This window comes from Girardinichthys multiradiatus, chromosome 6 (genome assembly GCF_021462225.1).
Source record: "Girardinichthys multiradiatus isolate DD_20200921_A chromosome 6, DD_fGirMul_XY1, whole genome shotgun sequence".
Lineage (NCBI taxonomy): Eukaryota > Metazoa > Chordata > Actinopteri > Cyprinodontiformes > Goodeidae > Girardinichthys > Girardinichthys multiradiatus.
In genome coordinates this window covers 13,664,838-13,687,877 of record NC_061799.1, presented here as the reverse complement: position 1 = coordinate 13,687,877, position 23,040 = coordinate 13,664,838, and the positions used below count along the sequence as shown (strand labels likewise).

The 23,040-nt window shown below is 40.3% G+C and overlaps 1 protein-coding gene across 11 annotated transcripts in view; it reads left to right on the top strand.

Annotated features, from left to right (window-relative positions):
* rnf220a (ring finger protein 220a) overlaps window positions 1-11,937 on the top strand; it is a 207,560-nt gene extending 195,623 nt beyond the window's left edge. For 3 of the 11 annotated variants that reach the window (XM_047368823.1, XM_047368821.1, XM_047368820.1), the window contains 4 exons: window positions 3,973-4,167; window positions 4,263-4,355; window positions 4,564-4,638; window positions 10,277-11,937. In XM_047368823.1, coding sequence (XP_047224779.1) covers window positions 3,973-4,167; window positions 4,263-4,355; window positions 4,564-4,638; window positions 10,277-10,348 — 435 coding nt within the window. In that variant the 3' untranslated portion in view covers window positions 10,349-11,937. Of the gene's footprint in view, window positions 1-3,972; window positions 4,168-4,254; window positions 4,356-4,376; window positions 4,481-4,563; window positions 4,639-6,292; window positions 6,431-10,276 lie in introns of those variants that run through there. The other 8 variants (XM_047368830.1, XM_047368828.1, XM_047368831.1 and 5 more) reach the window with 6 other exon arrangements.
* The last annotated feature ends 11,103 nt before the right edge of the window (window positions 11,938-23,040 follow it).

The window sequence follows — 23,040 nt, the reverse complement described above, 5'->3', positions numbered from 1 at the left end:
TCATGCGCTAATCAACAATTTACCCGCTCGTTTAAAACCAGTTCTATATATGTACAGGTCCTTCTCAAAATATTAGCATATTGTGATAAAGTTCATTATTTTCCATAATGTCATGATGAAAATTTAACATTCATATATTTTAGATTCATTGCACACTAACAGAAATATTTCAGGTCTTTTATTGTCTTAATACGGATGAATTTGGCATACAGCTCATGAAAACCTAAAATTCCTATCTCACAAAATTAGCATATTTCATCCGACCAATAAAAGAAAAGTGTTTTTAATACAAAAAACGTCAACCTTCAAATAATCATGTACAGTTATGCACTCAATACTTGGTCGGGAATCCTTTGGCAGAAATGACTGCTTCAATGCGGCGTGGCATGGAGGCAATCAGCCTGTGGCACTGCTGAGGTCTTATGGAGGCCCAGGATGCTTCGATAGCGGCCTTTAGCTCATCCAGAGTGTTGGGTCTTGAGTCTCTCAACGTTCTCTTCACAATATCCCACAGATTCTCTATGGGGTTCAGGTCAGGAGAGTTGGCAGGCCAATTGAGCACAGTGATACCATGGTCAGTAAACCATTTACCAGTGGTTTTGGCACTGTGAGCAGGTGCCAGGTCGTGCTGAAAAATGAAATCTTCATCTCCATAAAGCTTTTCAGCAGATGGAAGCATGAAGTGCTCCAAAATCTCCTGATAGCTAGCTGCATTGACCCTGCCCTTGATAAAACACAGTGGACCAACACCAGCAGCTGACACGGCACCCCAGACCATCACTGACTGTGGGTACTTGACACTGGACTTCTGGCATTTTGGCATTTCCTTCTCCCCAGTCTTCCTCTAGACTCTGGCACCTTGATTTCTGAATGACATGCAGAATTTGCTTTCATCCGAAAAAAGTACTTTGGACCACTGAGCAACAGTCCAGTGCTGCTTCTCTGTAGCCCAGGTCAGGCGCTTCTGCCGCTGATTCTGGTTCAAAAGTGGCTTGACCTGGGGAATGCGGCACCTGTAGCCCATTTCCTGCACACGCCTGTGCACGGTGGCTCTGGATGTTACTACTCCAGACTCAGTCCACTGCTTCCGCAGGTCCCCCAAGGTCTGGAATCGGCCCTTCTCCACAATCTTCCTCAGGGTCCGGTCACCTCTTCTTGTTGTGCAGCGTTTTCTGCCACACTTTTTCCTTTCCACAGACTTCCCACTGAGGTGCCTTGATACAGCACTCTGGGAACAGCCTATTCATTCAGAAATTTCTTTCTGTGTCTTACCCTCTTGCTTGAGGGTGTCAATAGTGGCCTTCTGGACAGCAGTCAGGTCGGCAGTCTTACCCATGATTGGGGTTTTGAGTGATGAACCAGGCTGGGAGTTTTAAAGGCCTCAGGAATCTTTTGCAGGTGTTTAGAGTTAACTCGTTGATTCAGATGATTAGGTTCATAGCTCGTTTAGAGACCCTTTTAATGATATGCTAATTTTATGAGATAGGAATTTTGGGTTTACATGAGCTGTATGCCAAAATCATCCGTATTAAGACAATAAAAGACCTGAAATATTTCAGTTAGTGTGCAATGAATCTAAAATATATGAATGTTAAATTTTCATCATGACATTATGGAAAATAATGAACTTTATCACAATATGCTAATATTTTGAGAAGGACCTGTATATATACCTTAGGAGTGCATGATGGAATTCACCACTAAGTGAGATAAGAGTCAGGTAATTGAGTGACAGCATTATTCACAAGGAGGGACGATATTTATGTTTGTCAGACACCTCCCAGCTGAGGTTACATCCCGTCATCAGTGTTTGTGCTCGCCACTTTATGTCAAGTACCCATCCTTCAAGCTTGTAGATGGTTCAGCATTGGCATTCTGTTCCTGTGTGTGCGTAAAACGGATAATTACCAATGCCTGCGCTTCCTAAAGGTCGCTCGGTGCCCGAGGTGACACAGAGGGCAAGGCACACCGATCGATCACTCACTGCCCCATAGACACGCAGCTCGTCGCCACTCATCTGTCACTGTCCCTTATCGCTCTCACTCTCCGGGGCCTGCAGAGAAACGCAAATATGTGTACACACCCCTCCATCTAATCTATCTCTGTCTGTCTTTAGGTTGTCTCTGTCCTGTCCTGTCACTTCGTCTGATCTAAAAGTCATCAGATTAAGTCACACTTGTTGCCAGGTTTTAAAGGAGCCGTGGGGGGGCTCCATTGAAAGCCTCAGATGCAGAAAACCCTCCACAGAGTTGACTCAGTGTTCAGGATAGGTTGCTGCTGCTAAATTATAACTTTTACATCGTTGTCTCATATTTTTTTTTTTATTCTAACAGATTTAGTCCTGCTACCATTATATTGGCACATTCGTTTACCTTCTTGGCTTATATGCAGCCAAGAGCTTCAGCACAGCACCTGCCATGGATGTCTATCCCCACCTACTGGTCACTTTAGAAAGTTCAGTGATTCTTAAGGATTTTTGTATGAAACTTTAATAAATCTAATAGTTGTTTGAAAATAGGTCATTTTACAGGAAAGCAATGCAAACAATTAGGTATAGAATTATTATGCAATGAAACCCTTGAGTGTTTTCATATTTTGTCACGTTACAACCACAATCTTCAATAAAGTTTAGCAGGATTTAATGGGAGAGATCTACATACGTTTCTGCACAATTGACCCCTGGAAGGGAAAAGACACTGTTTTAAAAAGTTGCTGTGCGCATTTCTTTCCATACCCCCCTCACTCCAATACCTCGAAATAACATCAGGTGTTACCAGTTTCCAACTGAAGTCTCCTGGTGATGATAATATTGAGTCTACCTATGTGCAATTTAATCTCATTATAAATCCAGATGTTCTTTGAGGGTCTCAGAGGTTTGGTAGAGAACTTAAGTAAATAAACCTCATGAAGACCCTTTGTCTTCATGATGTATCAGACTGGTCAGGGGTTAAGTTGTGGGGAAGTTTAAAGCAGGATTAGGTTATAAAACCTAACCCACTAAGGCATGGCAGGCCACCTAAACCTAAAGGCTGGGTAAGAAGACTTTTAATAAGAAAAGTGACCGAGAGATCTATGCCAACTATGGAGGAGCTGCAGATGTCCTCAAATCAGGTGTGAGAACCAGTTAAAAGGACAGTTACTAGTCATGTAGTCCTTGAATCTGCCGATGGTTTCTGCTTGGCATTCTTTCAAAAAAGCCATTGTTGTAAGACAGTCTTAAGAAATCCAGTTTACAGTCTGCTACAAACCCAGTAGTGGACCACAGCATCCATGTGGAATAAGGTTGTCTTGTTAAAAGAGATCATGACCGAACTTCCTGCAGACAAAGCGCTGTGTGCTAAACACTGCATAGCAGCACCCTGAACAGATAATTCCCACAATTAGACATGGTGATAGCCGCATCATGCTGCGGGAATGCTTCTTTTCAACATAAACAGAGAAGCTGGTCTGAGTTGATGGGAATACGGTTGAAGTCAAATACAAGGCAATCCTGTAAGAAATGTTTTAGAAGCAGCTACATTTTGTTGGTCTGTCACATGAAATCCCAGCAACAAATAGACATTTGTTCTTGTAATGTGACAAAGTGCAAAGCACTGTTCTTGGAAAAATGTATGGTCTATTTCACAGTAATCTGCCATGTTACTCATTTCATCCCTCAACAATACCTTAGACTTTAAGGCTCCTGGTTTAACGCCGAGTCAGTTAATCTTTACACAGCATTATTTGGACCTTCAGTCTACTTTCTGAGACAAGTGGTTTGGCTAATTACAATGTAGTTCCAGGCTGTTTGGCTGTCATTGCTGAACCTCTAGTACTGGTTGGTGTGGCCCTGTGTGTGTGTGTGTGTTTCTCCACGTCTACGTGCCTGTTTGTTGCACTGTCCGTGAGCACGATGAGTTCAGCTTCATGATTAGCTGCCACCTTTCGCCCCTCACTCTCCTCTCCCTGACCCCACCTCCCCTCCTTCCGCAGAGAAAGCCTGCTCTCAAGCCAGGCGCAGAGATCAAGAGCATAGGGGTGTGGTCGGGCTCCCGGCCACTGGCCAATGAGGTTGGAGAGAGGCAACCTAAGTCCCTCCCCCTCGGCCTGTACTGCCTGTACAGGGGCCTTGTGATTGGTGGCTACGGCAGCAGCATAAAGAGGCTCCTCCCACAACCCCTACGGAGGGTAAGGCACTACCTCCCTCCTTTTCCTGCACCTCTTCGCCCCCTCCTCACCACCATTCCTAAATCATCTCTCCATTTTATTTTTGAGATGAACAGACGGCGGTGCTTCTTTCACGGCTTTGTCCTGCATCCCCTCCCTGTGATTGCCCTCCCACCATCTGTAGTCGTTGCCTGCCCGATGTCATGTCAGTGAGTGTGTTTCACCTGCAGGTTGGCGGTTCAGTCATCCCCATTGTGCTGCCTTGCTCAGTGGTTTTTATCCTGCTGGCTGTGTTGTTCCATGGATAGTGGTCCAATGTGGTGAACTGGTCAGGGAACATTCAGTTTCGGTTGCTTGTGGGTGACTTGTGTTACTGGTGAATCTGGTAAAAGTTTAAAAATGTTCTGTTCTCTTTAGGACTCCTACACGATGCCTCTGACGTCCATCCAGTGCTGGCACGTCCATTGTGAAGAGTGCTGGCTCAGGACTCTGGTGAGCTTAAACCCATACACACACACCTCCACACACACATTCTCTTAGACTCCTCTTTCCTGCAGCTCCTCATTTTATGCAATTATTGCAGCCTCATTTCACAGTCAGTGACTTTCTCTCAGCTCACGTGCCCAAAAGGGAGAAACTAAAATGGAATATTCCCCAAATGACTTGTTCTCATATTGCACACACACTCCACGCAGAGCAAACACTTTTAGCCTCAGTAAGGGAAGAGCTTAGATGGAATGGTCCCCAAAAGGCTTGTTAAGACGTTGGAACAAAGTAGTGAACTGAGAGAGCTCCAATATCTTAATACACGATGCCTCGGGTCTGTGTCCACACACACACCTCTGTGATTTTGTTGGTTATTAGTTAGTCTAATATATTCAGTTGTGTGTAATTAGCCAGTGCTAATGTGGTAACAAAGAGAAGAAAACAGTGTTGCTTAAGTTGGGAAAATGAACAGTCTCTATTCTTTGCCCCTCTGCCAGATTATCTCCTTTTTACATAAGCCGCTTACTACTGTCTTTCCCTGTTCTGTTCCCATTCCATCACATTGTTTCCCTTCGGATTTGCTTAACTCGCAGACACATTAATAGTACCATTTATTTATTTTTTTATCTCAGGGAAATGTTGATCCCCGTATTACTGAGCACTCATACAAAGAGTACAGATTGCAATGCAACATGATGTAGCATCATAGTAAGACAGTTGCTCTCCTAAAAGAATGGTCCCAAATTCCCATAAACACACTCCTAAACATTGGAGACAACTTTCCTAGAAGAGTTGAAGGTGTTGTAGATGCAGAAGGGTGGACCAACGTCATATTAAAGCTTGGTTTCTGGAGCTAGTTCTTGAATAAAAATCAATGTATGTTGATTCGGTCTTTTGAAACTTCCTGTGATCAGGCCAGAGTGATCAGTGTACTGGTATTTGGTAAACATGTCAATCCTTTTGACCAGTAATCACACTACTGCACTCATGTCAAATATGACAGAGGACTTGCATACATGCTCTAACCCATGTAGTGAATGCCACTTTATTATGATAGCCTGCCAAAATACTGCTTCCCAGCAGTCCTTAGTGTTTAGATTGTTTTTTAAATATTGTCTCTCTAACTAGTGTTTCAAATATTTTCATGTAGGCTGCAAGACGGCACAGAAACCAGGATTATAGATGTCGACATAGTGACCAAATTATCACCCTTTGACAATAGAATAATTTAATAACAAAGTCCATCATCCGGCTGTTTGGTCAAACTGAACACCACCTATTGGTTAGTGTTTAGTTGCGTAGTGGGTTTTCCTTGTTCAGTGGTCCACAGAGATCGAATCAAGCCTCTCTTCCTTCTGTTGCGGTACCAGCCAAACATTTGCTTTCACAGAACCCAAACCATTTTGCTCAGTTAGAGCATCTCTGATTTAGCATATTGGGATACTATGGTCTACCTTTAATAAGCTTTTATTTGGCATTTATACGTGTTAATGGTTGTTTGGAACATGACTTTAATTGAAAATCAATGCTGATTCATGGAGAACGTCATTGAGTGCAAAGAAAACAGCCGCTTGTGCATGTTTTATTCATTACCTGAACTGTAATTTAGTTTTCGAGGAAAAATCCTGTACCTATATTTTCTGTGTGCTAACATATGCAGCATTAAACTCATAGCCTGCAGACTGCTGTAAAAACAGGAGGGCCGAACTGATCAAAGTCAATGCCGAGGAATCCGGTTAACACCAAGCCTCCCAGCTCCTTACCGCTGTAATGAGTAAGGCAGCTGGAGCGCAGCATGACAGGACCACACTCTTACCTGCTCCCCACCGCACTGCACAGGAGTAGTAAACTTTAACAGGTGTGCAAACCAAAAAAAAAAGAAGTGTGCTCACTTGAAATAGCAGTTAATAATTATTATTTACTGAGAAGTATATTCTACATCTACAGTTTGTTTTGGTATTTGTACCTAAACTTATATATTTTCATCCCAGCTCTCTGTTTTATGCATCCTAGAGCCGGTATGTAATGTTAAAGCATCTTTCAGATGACCTTTGCCCAAAGAGTGCCTTTCATCCAGCAGCCTTGAGGCAAGAGAACACAGACATCCTTAAGGGTCACACCAGACCAAACGTCAGAACCAGAATACCCTTTATTGTCATTGTCTTGTCGTTGTCACAAGTACAACAAAATTGCGAAAAAAAACTATCTGGTCAGGCCATTAGAAAAAAATAATTTATGTAAAATAGAAGAATAGAAACAGTTGTTAAAAAGGTAAAATAAAAACACATGTACACACGTTCATATTGAAGCACATTCCCATTATCACATCTCCTTTTACATTCTGGCTGTGTTGAGTTTAGCTATTGCTGTTGGATAGAAACTGTTCAATCTGCTTTTCTTGGTTTTAATTGATCTGTAGCATCTGCCTGACGGTCACAGTTTAAACGCAGCTTTCAAATAAGTGTAGTGTAAATGGTCACAAACAAAAAAGTGCATAAAATGTCACTTGCATATTGCATTTTGGATTTTCTTTTTTATAACAGCACGATGTTAACCCGATAAACTAGAACCCTTGTAGTGTACTGTCATGATACACCAAGAAGACGGGGTCTGCCGCTGCAGCGGATGTTTCCCGCTCAGGTGTTGCCGTTATGCAACGCTAATTCAGTTTTGCAGTGCTTGCACTGCGCTGTTTTCCTTCAAGTTTGAAGTGATCCCACACTTTTGACACTTTCAGTCATTTTCTTCGCGTTTCGTTTTGCCTCTCACCATCTCCCTCCATAGCTGATAACTGCGTTTGGCATCCATGTATCAGCTAAGGCTGTCATTAGCGGAAGTATGAGCGTTGTGCAACACAAATATCCAGCCAAACTGAACACTGAATAAACAGATTTCAACGAAGCATCGAGGCCGATAAATAGCCTCAAGGAACTTTAGTAATCGAGGTACTTGAGTGATTTGAGGAATCTTTTTGGCCGTTGCTCTAACCATCTCAGTCATTTGCAGTCAGAATCGAACATGTTTACTGGGTTCTGTAGACCGGTTACTTAGAATTAAGACCAAATGGTAAGGTCTGTCTTGTAAATGAGAACTCAGTCAGACCACCTGTATAAATAAAGGTTTAAGAAAAAGAAGTTCTGGTTAACTTTACACGCAGTCATTGTTATGAATGTTAAATTATAATTTGGGACTTTTCAATACTTTTATTTGAATCCACACAGGCTCAGAATGCTTCTTGGCAGAGTTGGTAGTGTTATTAGAAATCGATAGCTTTTTTGGCAAAGGTTTGACTTTTAAGCATAGTCTGAAAACGTTTTAGTAGGTTGAAGGTCAGGATTTTGGGAGACCATCCCAGAAGCTTAATGTTGGGCTGCTTTATCCATTTTAAACAGCAGTTTTGATGAGTTTGGTGTCATTGTCCTGTTGGAACACTCATCAACTTTCTACAAGCTTTAACCATCTAGCTGTTGACTGCAGGTGAGGCTTAATAATTTAAAGGTAGTTTTTCTCTCTTATTCATGCAATGCACCAGAACTACCGGCAGCTAAACAGCCCCACAGCATGATGGCATCGCCACCATGCTTGACAGCTGCTGCAGTGGACTTTGGTTTGAAAGCCTTAACTTGACTCCCCCAAACATACTTCTTGTCAGTGTGGCCAAACATGTTAATCTTTCCTACTTCGACCATACTGTTTGCTCATGAAGGGGTTGTGGTTGACTGTTTGGGCAGCAGCAAGTGTTCATTTTGGAGCATTCAGCCAAGGTGATGTAAAACTGGCTTTACTGGATAGTGATGCTGGTGTTGTAGTGATTTTTAGTTGGTGAATACTTGAGCTCTGGAGGTTTCTGGGTGGTTCCTAGACGTCCTCTCTAATTTGCTGAGGATGTCATTAAGCTCAGATGGATGAAAATGGGACATAGTGGGATGTTCCAACAGGATAATGATGCCAAGCTTCCTGAATGACCCCAGCCGTAACCATATAGGAAACTTGTGGATTCTGCCTAAATGTCAAGGCTGCAAACCAACCAGTTTAACAAAGCTCCTCCAGTTCTGCCAAGAAGACAAGCCAATATCCAGCTAAATTACTGCCAGAAGTTTGTCAATGGCTAGACAGAGGTGTGGTCAAGGTACGACTTGGTAAGGGACAGTTAACCAAATATTACAAGGTTGTGTATACATTTCAAAGCCAGGATAAATACAAACACCCAAAATGTTTGCTGTGTAATTACTTCAACCTGGAAACAAACTGAATGTTCATGCTTATAAAGACTGCATGTAAACGTCTGGCCAAAAATGTAATTGCATTTTAAATAATGTGGTCATATAATGTGAGACAGGACATTGTTGTGATCAAATTATGCTTAATTTTTTTTTTTTTTTTAAGCATTTCTCTGTTAAACCTGCCTCATTCCGCCCAATGAAGAGGTGAAACATTTTTACCATCATCCTATTCATTTATGGATGGTACACTTTTAAAATGTAATTTTTTCATAAAGTGGCAAAGAGCGGGGTCTTTACATAGTTAACCCTTATTGTGAATCTTTAGTTCTTCCTGTGAGGCCATACTACATAAAATAAGCAAGTAGCTTTATTTCTGCTTCCTATTGCCTCCAGATGTCCGCCATTCATCTGCATATTTCTGCCATCTTATATTTCTCCTGTAATCACTACACGGTGAAAACTCGTGCAAGGAAGGCGCCTACAGCTAGCTGTTACCAGCCAACACAGAATAAACAGGAAGGAGGGAAAACTAAAAAGACGGGGTGGAGGACAATCCTTGAGACCACCCACTCAGAATCGAAGGTTGCTCTCTGCCCTGTGTTGCACATTATCACCTGCTGCTTTACTGCAGATGGCACACTATCAAAGCAGAGCAGGGAGAGGAAAATGGCGAGGAGTGGAACAGTGCACTGCTATACACGGGTCGAGTTAGACCCACATTGCAGGAAGGATGTAAGAGTCACCTCAAATGTTAGTACTTGTGCCAGGCATTGGTAAACTTTGACAGAGTTGTGAACCTGTAGCCTCCACATGTTACTTCTTCAGCCAAGTGACATGTTCTGATTTAACAAGTCTTTCAGGTACATCTCAGTGAACTAGAATATCATTGCTATGCAGTTCAAGAAGTGAAACTAGTATATAGATTGATTACAACCAGAGACACATATCTCAAACATGTATTTGCTAACTTTGATGATTTGTGTTTACAGCTGATGAAAACCCAAATATGAGTTTTAAAAAAAATTGCAAGATCCCATAACTCCAAAAAGAAATTTTATAACCGACATGTAATGTTATGGCCTAGCAGTCACTGACAAGCTGCACAAAGAGATGTTATATCCAAGGATATTTGTGGGAAGTTAAGTGGAAACCATAATATACAAAATGAACATAAATACACACTTTAAATCTATCACAGTGTACGTGATGAATCTCTGAGTTTAACTTTTTTAATTAAATTACTAAACTAAATCAGCTTTTTAAAAATATTACATTTATAGAAATGCAACTGTATTTGAACAAATACCCTCACCTTGTAGCACCATAAAATGTCTTACATTTTACTGATGTTAAGCTATATTTAGGCTGTAATTGTATTATCTTAGCACCCAAGCTAACTCATCTCTGTCCTTTTACCACAGGGGAACAAGAAGCTATGCCCGCAGTGTAACACCATCACCTCGCCTGGAGACCTGAGACGTGTCTACTTGTAAACAGCACAACGGCTGCCTCCTCATCCTTCCAGTTCCTTCATCATGGGTTCCACTGTTCCCCCGTCACCATTAGTTTTCTCCTGTGGACTGTAGATCCCAAGCCTCCGTGAGCATTTAGAGACAAGACGGCAGTCTTTGAGACTCCACTGGCTTTTTAGGAGGCTGACACTCTCTTGAAGAAGTGATTTATGGACACTCTTGCTGACTGTCTGATCGTTCATTTGCAGATAAAGAATAAAATATGAAAAGCTGAATTTCCAGATGTTTAACAGATATGTTCCACTAAAGGACTTTCTCAGTGGACCACCCGCCCCCAAAATCCCTCAAAAACTAAGCAAAGTCCTGCTGACTCCCGGTAGCTTCATGCTGCTGGGGATGAACTCCTTTTTCCCACGCTTCTTAAAGATTTGCCTCCAGCTGGACAGCAGGTGCAACATTGATGACTTGACAGAAAGCTTCTGTTTTAATTTTTTTTATCAGTTTTTTTTCTGTTGTAAAAAATCAAACTCTTTCCTCATAGAACCTTTGCTTGAGTGTTTAAAAGAAAATGGACCAGCCACCAAGATTGAGCTTTCAACCAAACAGAATACGCTCAGAACCCTTGAAAAGAAGTTAGACACTTGCTGTTCTTCACTTCTTTTACAAAACCTCTTATTTCCCTTTTTGTGATGGTCTAGTGAAGTAAACCAAATTATCTCCCCTCCAAAATGCAGCGCAAGCACATGTAATATAGTTCTATGTAAGTTTACAATGTTGGGTGTAAATGACATGGAGTTCAAACACACTTCTACACTCACATACATTACAATCAAAAGACACACACTGAAGTATACATTTGGATCCCTTTTTTTTTCTTTAAGTCAGAAGTCAGTTTGGGAAAAGTGTGTAGGGGGGAAAAAATGGCTGGAATAAAAAGCCTTCTGTATTTTTGAAAAAAGAAAAGATCATTTCAAGATCTGTTGAAGTTTTATTTGAATGTACAGGAATAAAAAAAGATAATAAAAATAATAAACTACTCAAGATTAGATGGTCGAGATGTAGGTGGTCTAGTTTTTCTGCAGGGTACACTGGAAAACCAGATTAGATCATAAAGCAAGGACAAATGTTAGTTTTATTGAATGGAGAGTTTGCTATTGTCCAAGATTTCCTGAAACCATGCAGAGCTGTGCAAATGTTCAGAGAAACATTTTTCAGTTTACCACCCTTTCTTCTTCGTCTCAGTTGGGGTAACGCAATGATCAGATCATAGTCTTTAACCCCTACATGTCTCAGAACGTTTTTTCTAATATTCCCATAATGCTGTGCTGCATAAAAGGGTCCTGAGAAACAAGTCCAAAGGGAAGTTGTTTTTTTTTTTTTTTGTCCTAAGCGGTAACAAATGAGTAAAGGCTCTTTAAAAGAAAGATGCCTAAGGCTGTACTGGCAATCTCAACAACCCAGAGCATTTTCCCCCCTTTTCCCTTTACCGCAGCGGCATCAGCAGCCAAGATGGTGGTGTGCTTTGTGTTTGTAAAACTATGTAATCTGTGACGTCTGTATTGTTGTAAGAAATATTGAAAAAAAAGACAAATAAAACTTCTCAAATATCATAAGTGGACTTCTTCACACAACCATGATGGTGAAGAAAAGGGTTTGTTTTTGAAAAAGGTTGACCGATATAGCTTTAATGCAAAGACATCCACAATTTCTATCCTTTTTAACTCATTTTATGCCATTTGGGTGTCTGAAAGACTCCATCGCTCAAAGGTAGATTGGTTTTCCAAAAGCTGGATGATGTACCAATGAGGCCCACATCTTAAAAGCTCTCCTGCTCACCTATAGTTATCTAAGAGATGAATGTTTGAATCCACATTATAGGTAACTTGTAGAACAAGGAAATCTGATCTGGATCACTTCCAGTCTTTGACAACAATGTAGCGTTTTCTTTGGTCATAGGTAATTCTACAGTTACACTCGACATGTAAAATACTTTAAACAGGATCCACTGATCACCTGATTAAAACACATTGATTGGACTCTGCCCCTCCTGTTATAAAAGACGATATGAATTTGTGTCAGTCCCAGTTTGTCTTGTATGTTCATGAAAATGGTACACGTCTTTCCCATTTGTAAGATACAATTGACATTAAATCTCTAAATATCAAATGGCATCCATTGCATTTCTTGTAGTTCACCTAATTTCTCTTAGTAAATGTGTTTAAGGAAGCATGTTGTTTTCTTGCAGGTATTTTAAATGTGAAAACTGTCCAATTTAGTTTCCAGTCCAACCTCCAGCGCCCTTGGCAAGCGAGTGAAATACTTATTTAGTGATGATGGCTCAGACCTGATCCGGATTCACATCAGGCTGGTTGTTGGAAGATATCTTCATCTGGAAAGAGACCTTCATGGACTCCAGCAAAGTTGGGGTGGAAGTGTAATTACACAATCAAACCAGTTGGAAGGGGCTATATGTAAAGATTATCAAGGTACATTTCACCCAATGTCTGCAAAAAACTGGTCATCACAATTTGAGGTTGAATATGTACAACAAAGTGTAGGCACTGGCAAGCTGATGTCATTTGACCATAAAAAAGATGGATACCTGTTGCCTAACTGTTTTGCCAAGGCAGTGTGGTAAAGCACCTTCTGAAAGTTTGCTAGAAGATGAATGCTGGCCTTCATTTATCACACTCCAATGAATTGGTACTGCCACCGGTGATCCTTTAAGCTCCTTTTCAGTGCGGCTGCCAGCTCCTGTTATAGTACCTACTTTGCCGGGGTTCCAGGCGAGCTGGAAATCCAATCTTTGAAGCATATCAATCACAGTTTGAATAGAGGGTTGCGCCATCGGTTGCGTCACTGGAACAACTCCGTTGTTGGCTGCTTATGGGTACCAGCAAACACCAAAGCAATGTGGTGAGAAGCTTAAAATGCTTTATAGCAATTACCAAACCACAACGGCCGGAGTGATTCAAACCGAGAACATTGTAAGTGGTTTGACCAAATGGACACCATGTACAGGGACTGACCAGGAGCAACAGGAGGGAGAGTTGATTGGAGTCATCCACTGCATTACACGATGGATGATGATGTGTTTTGTGACTTTAAGCATCTTTTATGTAACTCATCCCATCGGTGGTGAGGTTACTTTGAATGAACAATGATATTCAGAAAGAAACACCATTATCTCTTGCATGAAGAAAATAAAATAGCTTGTGCATCACTAAGTCTGTGCTCTGCCCGGGCCCTTCAAGCTCCCCTGATTCTACCCTTGAACCATCCGTGGCTTCAACACTGGCACCAGCTCAGACCCCGCCAATGTCCAGCACAACACAGCAACATGCCCCTTCCCAATTTTTTAAAATTTTTTATTTATGGACATAGAAATGCATTTACTTTGAGATATTTGCTCTTTGTTGTAGTGGCGGCTGTCCTATTTTGCTTATAGTAAATAGTTTGTATGTTGCTACTGTCAGTAATAAAAAATGGGAACCTACAGGTCCTTCTCAAAATATTAGCATATTGTGATAAAGTTCATTATTTTCCATAATGTCATGATTAAAATTTAACATTCATATATTTTAGATTCATTGCACACTAACTGAAATATTTCAGGTCTTTTATTGTCTTAATACGGATGATTTTGGCATACAGCTCATGAAAACCCAAAATTCCTATCTCACAAAATTAGCATATCATTAAAAGGGTCTCTAAACGAGTTATGAACCTAATCATCTGAATCAACGAGTTAACTCTAAACACCTGCAAAAGATTCCTGAGGCCTTTAAAACTCCCAGCCTGGTTCATCACTCAAAACCCCAATCATGGGTAAGACTGCCGACCTGACTGCTGTCCAGAAGGCCACTATTGACATCCTCAAGCAAGAGGGTAAGACACAGAAAGAAATTTCTGAACGAATAGGCTGTTCCCAGAGTGCTGTATCAAGGCACCTCAGTGGGAAGTTTGTGGGAAGGAAAAAGTGTGGCAGAAAACGCTGCACAACAAGAAGAGGTGACCGGACCCTGAGGAAGATTGTGGAGAAGGGCCGATTCTAGACCTTGGGGGACCTGCGGAAGCAGTGGACTGAGTCTGGAGTAGAAACATCCAGAGCCACCGTGCACAGGCGTGTGCAGGAAATGGGCTACAGGTGCCACATTCCCCAGGTCAAGCCACTTTTGAACCAGAAACAGCAGCAGAAGCGCCTGACCTGGGCTACAGAGAAGCAGTACTGGACTGTTGCTCAGTGGTCCAAAGTACTTTTTTCGGATGAAAGCAAATTCTGCATGTCATTCGGAAATCAAGGTGCCAGAGTCTGGAGGAAGACTGGGGAGAAGGAAATGCCAAAATGCCAGAAGTCCAGTGTCAAGTACCCACAGTCGGTGATGGTGTGGGGTGCCGTGTCAGCTGCTGGTGTTGGTCCACTGTGTTTTATAAAGGGCAGGATCAATGCAGCTAGCTATCAGGAGATTTCGGAGCACTTTATGCTTCCATCTGCTGAAAAGCTTTATGGAGATGAATATTTCATTTTTCAGCACGACCTGGCACCTGCTCACAGTGCCAAAACCACTGGTAAATGGTTTACTGACCATGGTATCACTGTGCTCAATTGGCCTGCCAACTCTCCTGACCTGAACCCCATAGAGAATCTGTGGGATATTGTGAAGAGAACGTTGAGAGACTCAAGACCCAACACTCTGGATGAGCTAAAGCCCGCTATCGAAGCATCCTGGGCCTCCATAAGACCTCAGCAGTGCCACAGGCTGATTGCCTCCATGCCACGCCGCATTGAAGCAGTCATTTCTGCAAAAGGATTCCCGACCAAGTATTGAGTGCATAACTGTACATGATTATTTGAAGGTTGACGTTTTTTGTATTTAAAACACTTTTCTTTTATTGGTCGGATGAAATATGCTAATTTTGTGAGATAGGAATTTTGGGTTTTCATGAGCTGTATGCCAAATTCATCCGTATTAAGACAATAAAAGACCTGAAATATTTCAGTTAGTGTGCAATGAATCTAAAATATATGAATGTTAAATTTTCATCATTACATTATGGAAAATAATAAACTTTATCACAATATGCTAATATTTTGAGAAGGACCTGTATGTGCTTGCATTATGCTTTTCTATTTTATCTGATCATTCACTCATGGGAGGAGTCAATAGTATTTGTTGACAAGCATTTGTGATACTGCAAAATGGATCGAATCCACAGTCACAAGATGCATTGTACCTCATGAAGAAACAATCGAAGTTAAGATTAACAGTAAGAATTTAACTATGCATTTAAATAAAAGAGAAGTCTGATGAAGAAATATCAGACTGCCAATGATGAATCAGAATCAAGAGAGGAAAGCGCCTTTCAGACCACGACAAGGCTGCTCTAAACTCTCAAAGACCTATTTGACATATTAGACTGTGGGTGGTTTGCAGCAAGTTTGAAAGACCTCTGTCAGCATGAAGGTAATTATGATCCTACTAAGGTGTTTGCATCTGATAAATTTGTTTTTAAATCCTACTTTCCACACCCTTAAGGCATTCTCTTGTACCTTCCCCATGTTCAATATGGCAGCTGCCCATACTCATAATGACTATGCCATGTTCATTGATAGTCACACCACCTTGCAGCCCTGGCCTGATTCACCTCACCGTCACCTTTGAAAATCATGTCATGCAACCACAACTCTAGAGTCAAAGGTATCACTTCTGCTGTGAGGTTTTCAGTGATATTGTAACCGTCTGCAGAATTTCCCTGTATATTTGATTTCAGGGTCGCTATCATCACTGTCAGTTTTTCTGTGGAGGAGAAAACACCATCAGCTTTTTAGCACGTGGGAAAGGATGTGTAGCCTAATTCGCATGAAAGAAATCAAAGGAATATATTGTGAAAAATAAATTTTTCTTAGAATCACAATATTAACATTTTAATTAGAAACTTATTTATGTTAGTTCTAGTCACTAAAAGAATAAATAACTAAACTATTAGTAATCATATTAATATATGATCAATTAAGTACCCAGACGAAAACAACCAAACATAACAATTTGACCACAAGGGAATTTCCACAGAGTAGGAGAATGAACATTCAGGTTTTCTTTAGTTGATGAAGGATTTAACTTTATCAAATGGTCTCCCTCTCTCTCTCTGGAAAGGTAAACTTGATTTACATACATAGTTTAGATTTTCTAAATACCTGACCTTGCTCTCTCTCTCTCTCTCTCTCTGACTCTTAGTCATGGGTATTGTGTCACTTCTCAGAAAACTAGACTTTAGAAACAACTCCTTTATCTTCTCCTGCTGAAAGGTTATAGATGAAAGGTTTCAGAAAATAACACTACACTAGTGAATTTTAACCAAGTTGATCCAGGCTTGGTTAGTTTGACTGGGCACACCTCTTCTTCAGCCCTGTGCTGGCTGGTCAGTCAATCATTGCTTGCATCTTCCTTCATTTCTCCTTCATCACTTTGTTGGACTGGACTCAGGTCTCAAAAGCACAAAGACACTGTTTTTGGCGCTTCTACATTATATAGCCTTTAGGAAAAATACATTCTATTCTTTTTTCAAACACCATTTACTTTTCAGAGAGAGAGAAGATTCTAGACACAGATAGTAACAACTTCACTGTCTGGACCCACTTTAGAAAGGACAAGCGCTCTGCTTAATTAAAAGATGATTAGTTCAATCTAATGTCACCTAAAAAGTTTCAACAGTCTTGGAATAATCAATTGTTTTTATTTTCCTAAGCCCAAATACGTTCAAGGTCAGTTTTTGTATCTTTCTTAACACAACAATATCCATGTACTCAGATTTTGCACCTCCAAGCTGTATAAACATGAATGTTTATTGGATTGAACCATATCAGGTGATGTGTATTTGTTATTATGAGGGACGATGTGTCCCGTAGGAGATCTATCCGTTATATCAATGTGTGCCTAATTGTTAGGTAGCTTCTATTCCTCAGCACAAATGGGTCAAAAAGAGATTTAACAGACTCCAAAAGTCTTTCAGTGACTCATTCTTGACATTGCCAAGATATTTGGACATCATTACAGAACCATTCAACGTTTAGTTAACAGGGTAACAGCAAACATGTTGAGAAGAATCAAACATGACGCTACTAGGACCCCTTCTTCCCCATTGCTCTATTATTCCAGAACTCCAACCTACCTGGAGTCCCTAGAACTGTAAAGTGTTCAGTGCTCAGAGACATGACCGAGGTGAAGAACGCTGAAACCTGCTTCCAAATCACCACTGAACAAGACACATTACTTAAAACTTCGAGACAGGTTTTTTCAAGGTTTTATGGACTTATGACATAAGAGTCTCTCTTTACATAACAGATGGCTGGATAAGTAACAGGCACATAGCTCCACTTTGACTCAGACACCAGAAAGGTGGAGGTGGTGTACTGCTATGAGCTGGTATTGTTAAATATAAGCTATTGGAGCTTTTTTAGGTTGAGGATGGACTCAAAATTAACCCCCAGCTAGATTTTAGAAGACACTTTCTTCCAGCAGTGATTCTGGAAAAAATCTGCATCTTTAATTCAGGACAACATTGCATGTATTGAAGTACTGTACTGTGTTGCTAGCAAGTAAATGCCTTAAAGATGAACGATGAATGAAATGGTCTACTCCCTAATCTGATCTAAACCACCGTACTGGAAACTTATGGATCCTTCTTAGATGGGACATTTATGGTGAATAAAAGCTGTACATCTCTTTGGACAGTGACAGGGATGCTGGGGGTGCTGCTGCACAAACATTTGCTCATCAACAAACTAATAGACTCCATGAATGGAAAGTATATGGTCGTTACTGAAAAAGATGGGTAGCTCTATTGGTAACAGATGTCTTTTTAAGGGTCAGAAATGTTTATTTGTAAATTTTGACTTATTACTTTCCCTCTAACAGACAAAAATAAACACGGTGGGATGGGAAAATGTAAAAGATTTCATTTAATTGCATAAGAATTCTGCAAAGTAATACCTGCTTTAATTTTGAACATATAGCTAATAGCATTTTGTATTGACTGAGAACACTGTAGTTTAATAATAAAGTGAATCTTTAAAGGTTGCCTAATAATTGTGCACATGGTGTAATTGTGAAAGACCTTAGAAGGCAAGTTGATCTTATTTCTCTGAAGGGTTTGCAATGCATTCTCATGAACCATTAGTTCTAAGCAAGTCTAGGTCTGTAGGTCTGCCACTAATAATGACAGCAAGGATTTACTGCAGAGCGAAAACAACAGAAGAACCATAGAGGATGAGTTCGGTACGGAGTTGGTAAAAAGATGATATTAACATAATATTTGAATGAGTGGTTTTCGCTGTGAATGAATCTATTTGTATAGTGCATAATACATTCCACTAGTCAGCAGACCAGCATCATAAATGTTTTCTCCAACCACTGCAGACTGACAGAAACTCCTGCTGTGACTAACAGAAGCTGCCAGACCAAAGTGTTTTCTATAAAGGGAAATACCGACATGTATGAGTGTTCGATTATTGTCAGAGTCTGTCATTAACACAAGTGTTGTCAGATGCTGACAAAACCTCGTTCCTGAGTGGGAAACCACAGCAACAAGGGTCTTGCTTGAAAGACTTTATTGAAATCAAGACAGGAATGTATGGCAACATGGTAGCTACATCGCTCCCAAAACCACAAGGTGTTAGAGGATCAAGATGGCATCGGGAAACTGATACAGAAAAAGATGCAACAAAAGAGATGGTTAGGTATAATTGTGCCTTCATATGGTCTAGTGAGATAAGTGAGATGAGTAATAGGTAAGTAACAATACCTACAAGAAGCAATCTTTAAACATGTGGATAGTAGTTAGGAACAGATTCATTGCTTTTTTAAGAAAGCAACCGCAGGACACTATTGCCATCTAGAGGTTTTTACCTGACACCAACGTTTCCATAAATAATGTTACTCTTGCTGTCAGACATCTGAAATCAGATCCTTAGATTCCATCTCTGTCCAGGAAAACTCTGTGTATGAGTTTACTTGTGCACTTTAGAAAATCCTACAGGTCCAAACAAACAGAAATTCTTGAGGCTTGTAAGTCCAATTGGAGAGAACCACTGCAGAATATTCTCTCTCTTACAACTAACTGCGGCTCAGATCTGCATCCAATCTTCAAACAAAAGCTCAAGCCATGGCAGGGCCTTGTTAAATCCAGCCTGGAGATCCAACACTGTAAGAGCTCCTTTAAGTGCTGTCAGATGGTAATAAAGTCATGAAGGAGAGGTAATCAAAAAAGGAATAATGCTTTGTAGAACATTTTGGGCAAAAATGATGCACTGACTATACAAGTAGCAGTTAGCTATGTACCCAATTAATAATTTGGGTACTTATAATTGTGACTGTTATTTATTACTTGCAGTCAGTGGAAAATATCCACATAAAGTTCATAAGCTTACAAGATTGTTTCAATCTATGATAATTGACTGGTTAATGACAATGCAAATGTTGCGTGGACGTATTACTTGCAAAAATCTTTCTATCAGTTGAATTTTTACCACATCTCGTCTTTACGTGAAATTTGTCACATTTTAAGGTATTGTTTTATAATGTAAGCCTGCTATCACTGACCAGCACAAAGTAGTGCATAATTGTTAAATGGAAGAAAAATGATGTATGGTTTTTAATTTTTCTTACAAATACAAAATCTGATTCGGCTCCATCCATTTCCTCATCTGCTCTGACCAACTTCCCTGTCTTGCTGAATAGGAGCCTCCTTACAGCATGATGCTGCCACCAACATGTTTAACCATGATGATGGTGTGTTCAGGGCGATGTGAGGTGTTAGTTTCCACCGCACACAGTGTTTTGATTTTAGGCTAATAAAATTAACTTTGGTCCCATCTGACCAGAGCACGTTCTTCTGTGTTTGCTGCCTCCCATTAATAGCTTTTGCCAAATGTTGAATTCTTATGGTTTCTTTCATCAATGGCTTTCTTCCTACCACTCTCTTTTCCGTAAAGGCCAGATTTGTGGAGTTAATGACTAATAGTTGTCGTTTTAACAGATTCTTCAACCTGAGTTCCAACCAGAGTTACCATGGGGCCATTGGCTGCTTCTCCCATTATGCTCTCATGGGCTGGCTGTAACTTTAGGTGGATGACCATGCCTTTGTAGGTTTACATGTTTGTATAATGGACTGATAGGCAGTTTATGGTAACATGTTTAAAGTGGGGGACATTGTTTTATACCCTAACTGCTTTAAACGTCTCCAACACTTCATCCCCGACCTGTCTGCTATGTTCCTTGGTCTTCATTAGGCTGTTTCTTTCACTCATGTGTTCTAACAAACCTCTGAGGCCTTCACTGAACCGCTGGTTGTGACAAGATTGTGGTCTATTTAAGCTAAAACTTTAAAATTATATATAATAAAGAAAACAATAAAGTCTCAGAAGCAAAGTGTGAATGGAACACAGCATTTATTAGAAACTTTAAGAAAAAAAGAGCTATTTCTCTTATCAAATATGTCACATTTAGAATTGTAGTTTAGACTGGTTCCTATCATCTAATGCATGAAAACAACAAGAGCTTTTGTTTTGTTTTTGTGTTTATTTTTTTTTGGTCTTCCAATAGTGCAGCTCTGACGCTTAGTGATGCCATATGTTTTGGGGGTCAGACAGTGTGAGTCCTAACGAGGATGTACAGATTTTATAAGCACAAGCCCACACAGAGGAATCAATATGACACTTAATAGTGCCTTCCATGTCCCCTCTTCCACCCAGCACCTCATGAAGGCTCATACAACATATATACTAGTATGCATGCAGCGAATGTGAACAGACCTGTAAGTACACACGTGTGTGCACACATTTGGACACAAAGTACATATTCTTTTAATGACTCACACACATAGTATTGGCCAGTTCAAAAGGACTGTGGGTATTTAGCTGTAGGCTGGGTGCCAGGGATACCAGGCAATCTATTCAGGAGGCGCCTGCAGAAAGAGGCAGGAAATTGAACCAGATGACAGAAGAAGCCCCTGAAGGCTGGTTAAAAGCCATTAGGATCTTTTATGTCGTCCAAAGCTCCTCCCAGTTTGTTTTTCTAACAAAAATTGGAATGAAATCACCAGTTTTGCTACTTCAGTTGCAGAAAAAATAGAAAATCAGAGTAAGAAGGTGAAAGAAAAGTGAAATACATTTTATATCAACATTGGCAGTTGCCTAAATGCAAAGCAAAGGTGATGGAAAACTTAGACCCTAAATATACAATCAACCCTCCATGTAACCTAATGGTAAAAGCTTGATGGTGGGATTATGCTTTTTTTAGCAGGAGAGTAAATGGGAAGATAGACGGAGCTAAATACAGGGTATCTCTACATTAAAACCAATTGAATTTTGTAAAGAAGAACAGCCAAAAATTACAGTATCTATGTGCAAAGCTGTTAGAGACATGAGCTAAAAGACCTGAAGCTGGTTTACAAATGCACCCCACATTTTTCAGATTTTTAGTGTTAAAAAGCTTGGAAAACCATGTATTTTATTCCTTCAACTTTTCCTCACTTACTCTACAATTATGTACCAAAAACTACAGTTTTGTTTAAATAAATGTTGTTATACATTTTCCAATGTAATCCTAACCCTTTCAATGTAATCTTTGTAATCTGTAATCTTTGTATGTGTGTAACAGTGACAATAATGAGGAGGCTACAGCGACTATAGGTTATTATAGACCATCTCACAGCTGGGGATTATGCCCCAGTATGGCATTATATTTAGCAACACTTCTGGTTTTATTGTAGTACAGCTATTGAATCATAAAACCTTAACCCTTGTGTGGTGTTCATATTGTTTTTACTCAGCCAATGTTTCTGGGTCTAGTGGACCCTTTGCATTTAGTGATTTTTAATGCCTCACAATCAAACACTTAATTAAAATCATGATATGAGTGGAAACAAATTTACAATTAATTTAAATTAATTGTATCATTTTTCCTTCAATAAATAATGAAAATGGGTCCCACAGACCCGAACACCACACAAGGGTTAAACAATATGACTCTTATGGTCACGGCACTAGCAAATGCCACCCTTGCAGTAACACCAGGGTTCCACAGGGTGGGAGTGTTTCACTATAAACAATGTTTGACTCAAGTAAGACTGATCAGGTACTCTGTAAAGCAGGGCTCTCCAACTCCAGTTCTCCAGAACTAGCGCTCTGCAACTCCTTGCTCCAACACAGCTAAATCAAATGATTAAATGAACTCTTCAGTGTGCCATCTTGTTTGGGAAAGGCCTAGTAATGAGCCATTCATGTGATTCAGGTATGTTGGAGCAGGGATGCAAATGCTGCAGGACAGTAGCTCTCAAGGACTGGAGATGGAGACCCCTGCTCTAAGGTTTACATTACCAATTTTGTTCAGTCTTTTCAACTTGTACAGGATTACAGGACTCTTGTAATTTCATCCTTGACTTGTCTGCTGAATTACTTGGTCTTCATTATGCTGTTTGTTTACCGATGTCAAATAAACCTCCTTCAAAAATAACTGGATTTACTGAGACTAAATTACATTTCACTAATTAGGTGAGTTTTAAAGTCAGTTAGCTGAACTGGATTTGAATTACAAGTTTCAGATCAAAGGGATGAATCACAATTCATGTCACCATTTTCCATCCCTCTTCTTCCACTACACGTGTTATGTTCTGTTGGTCTGTCACATAGAATCCTGATAAAATATATTGAAGTG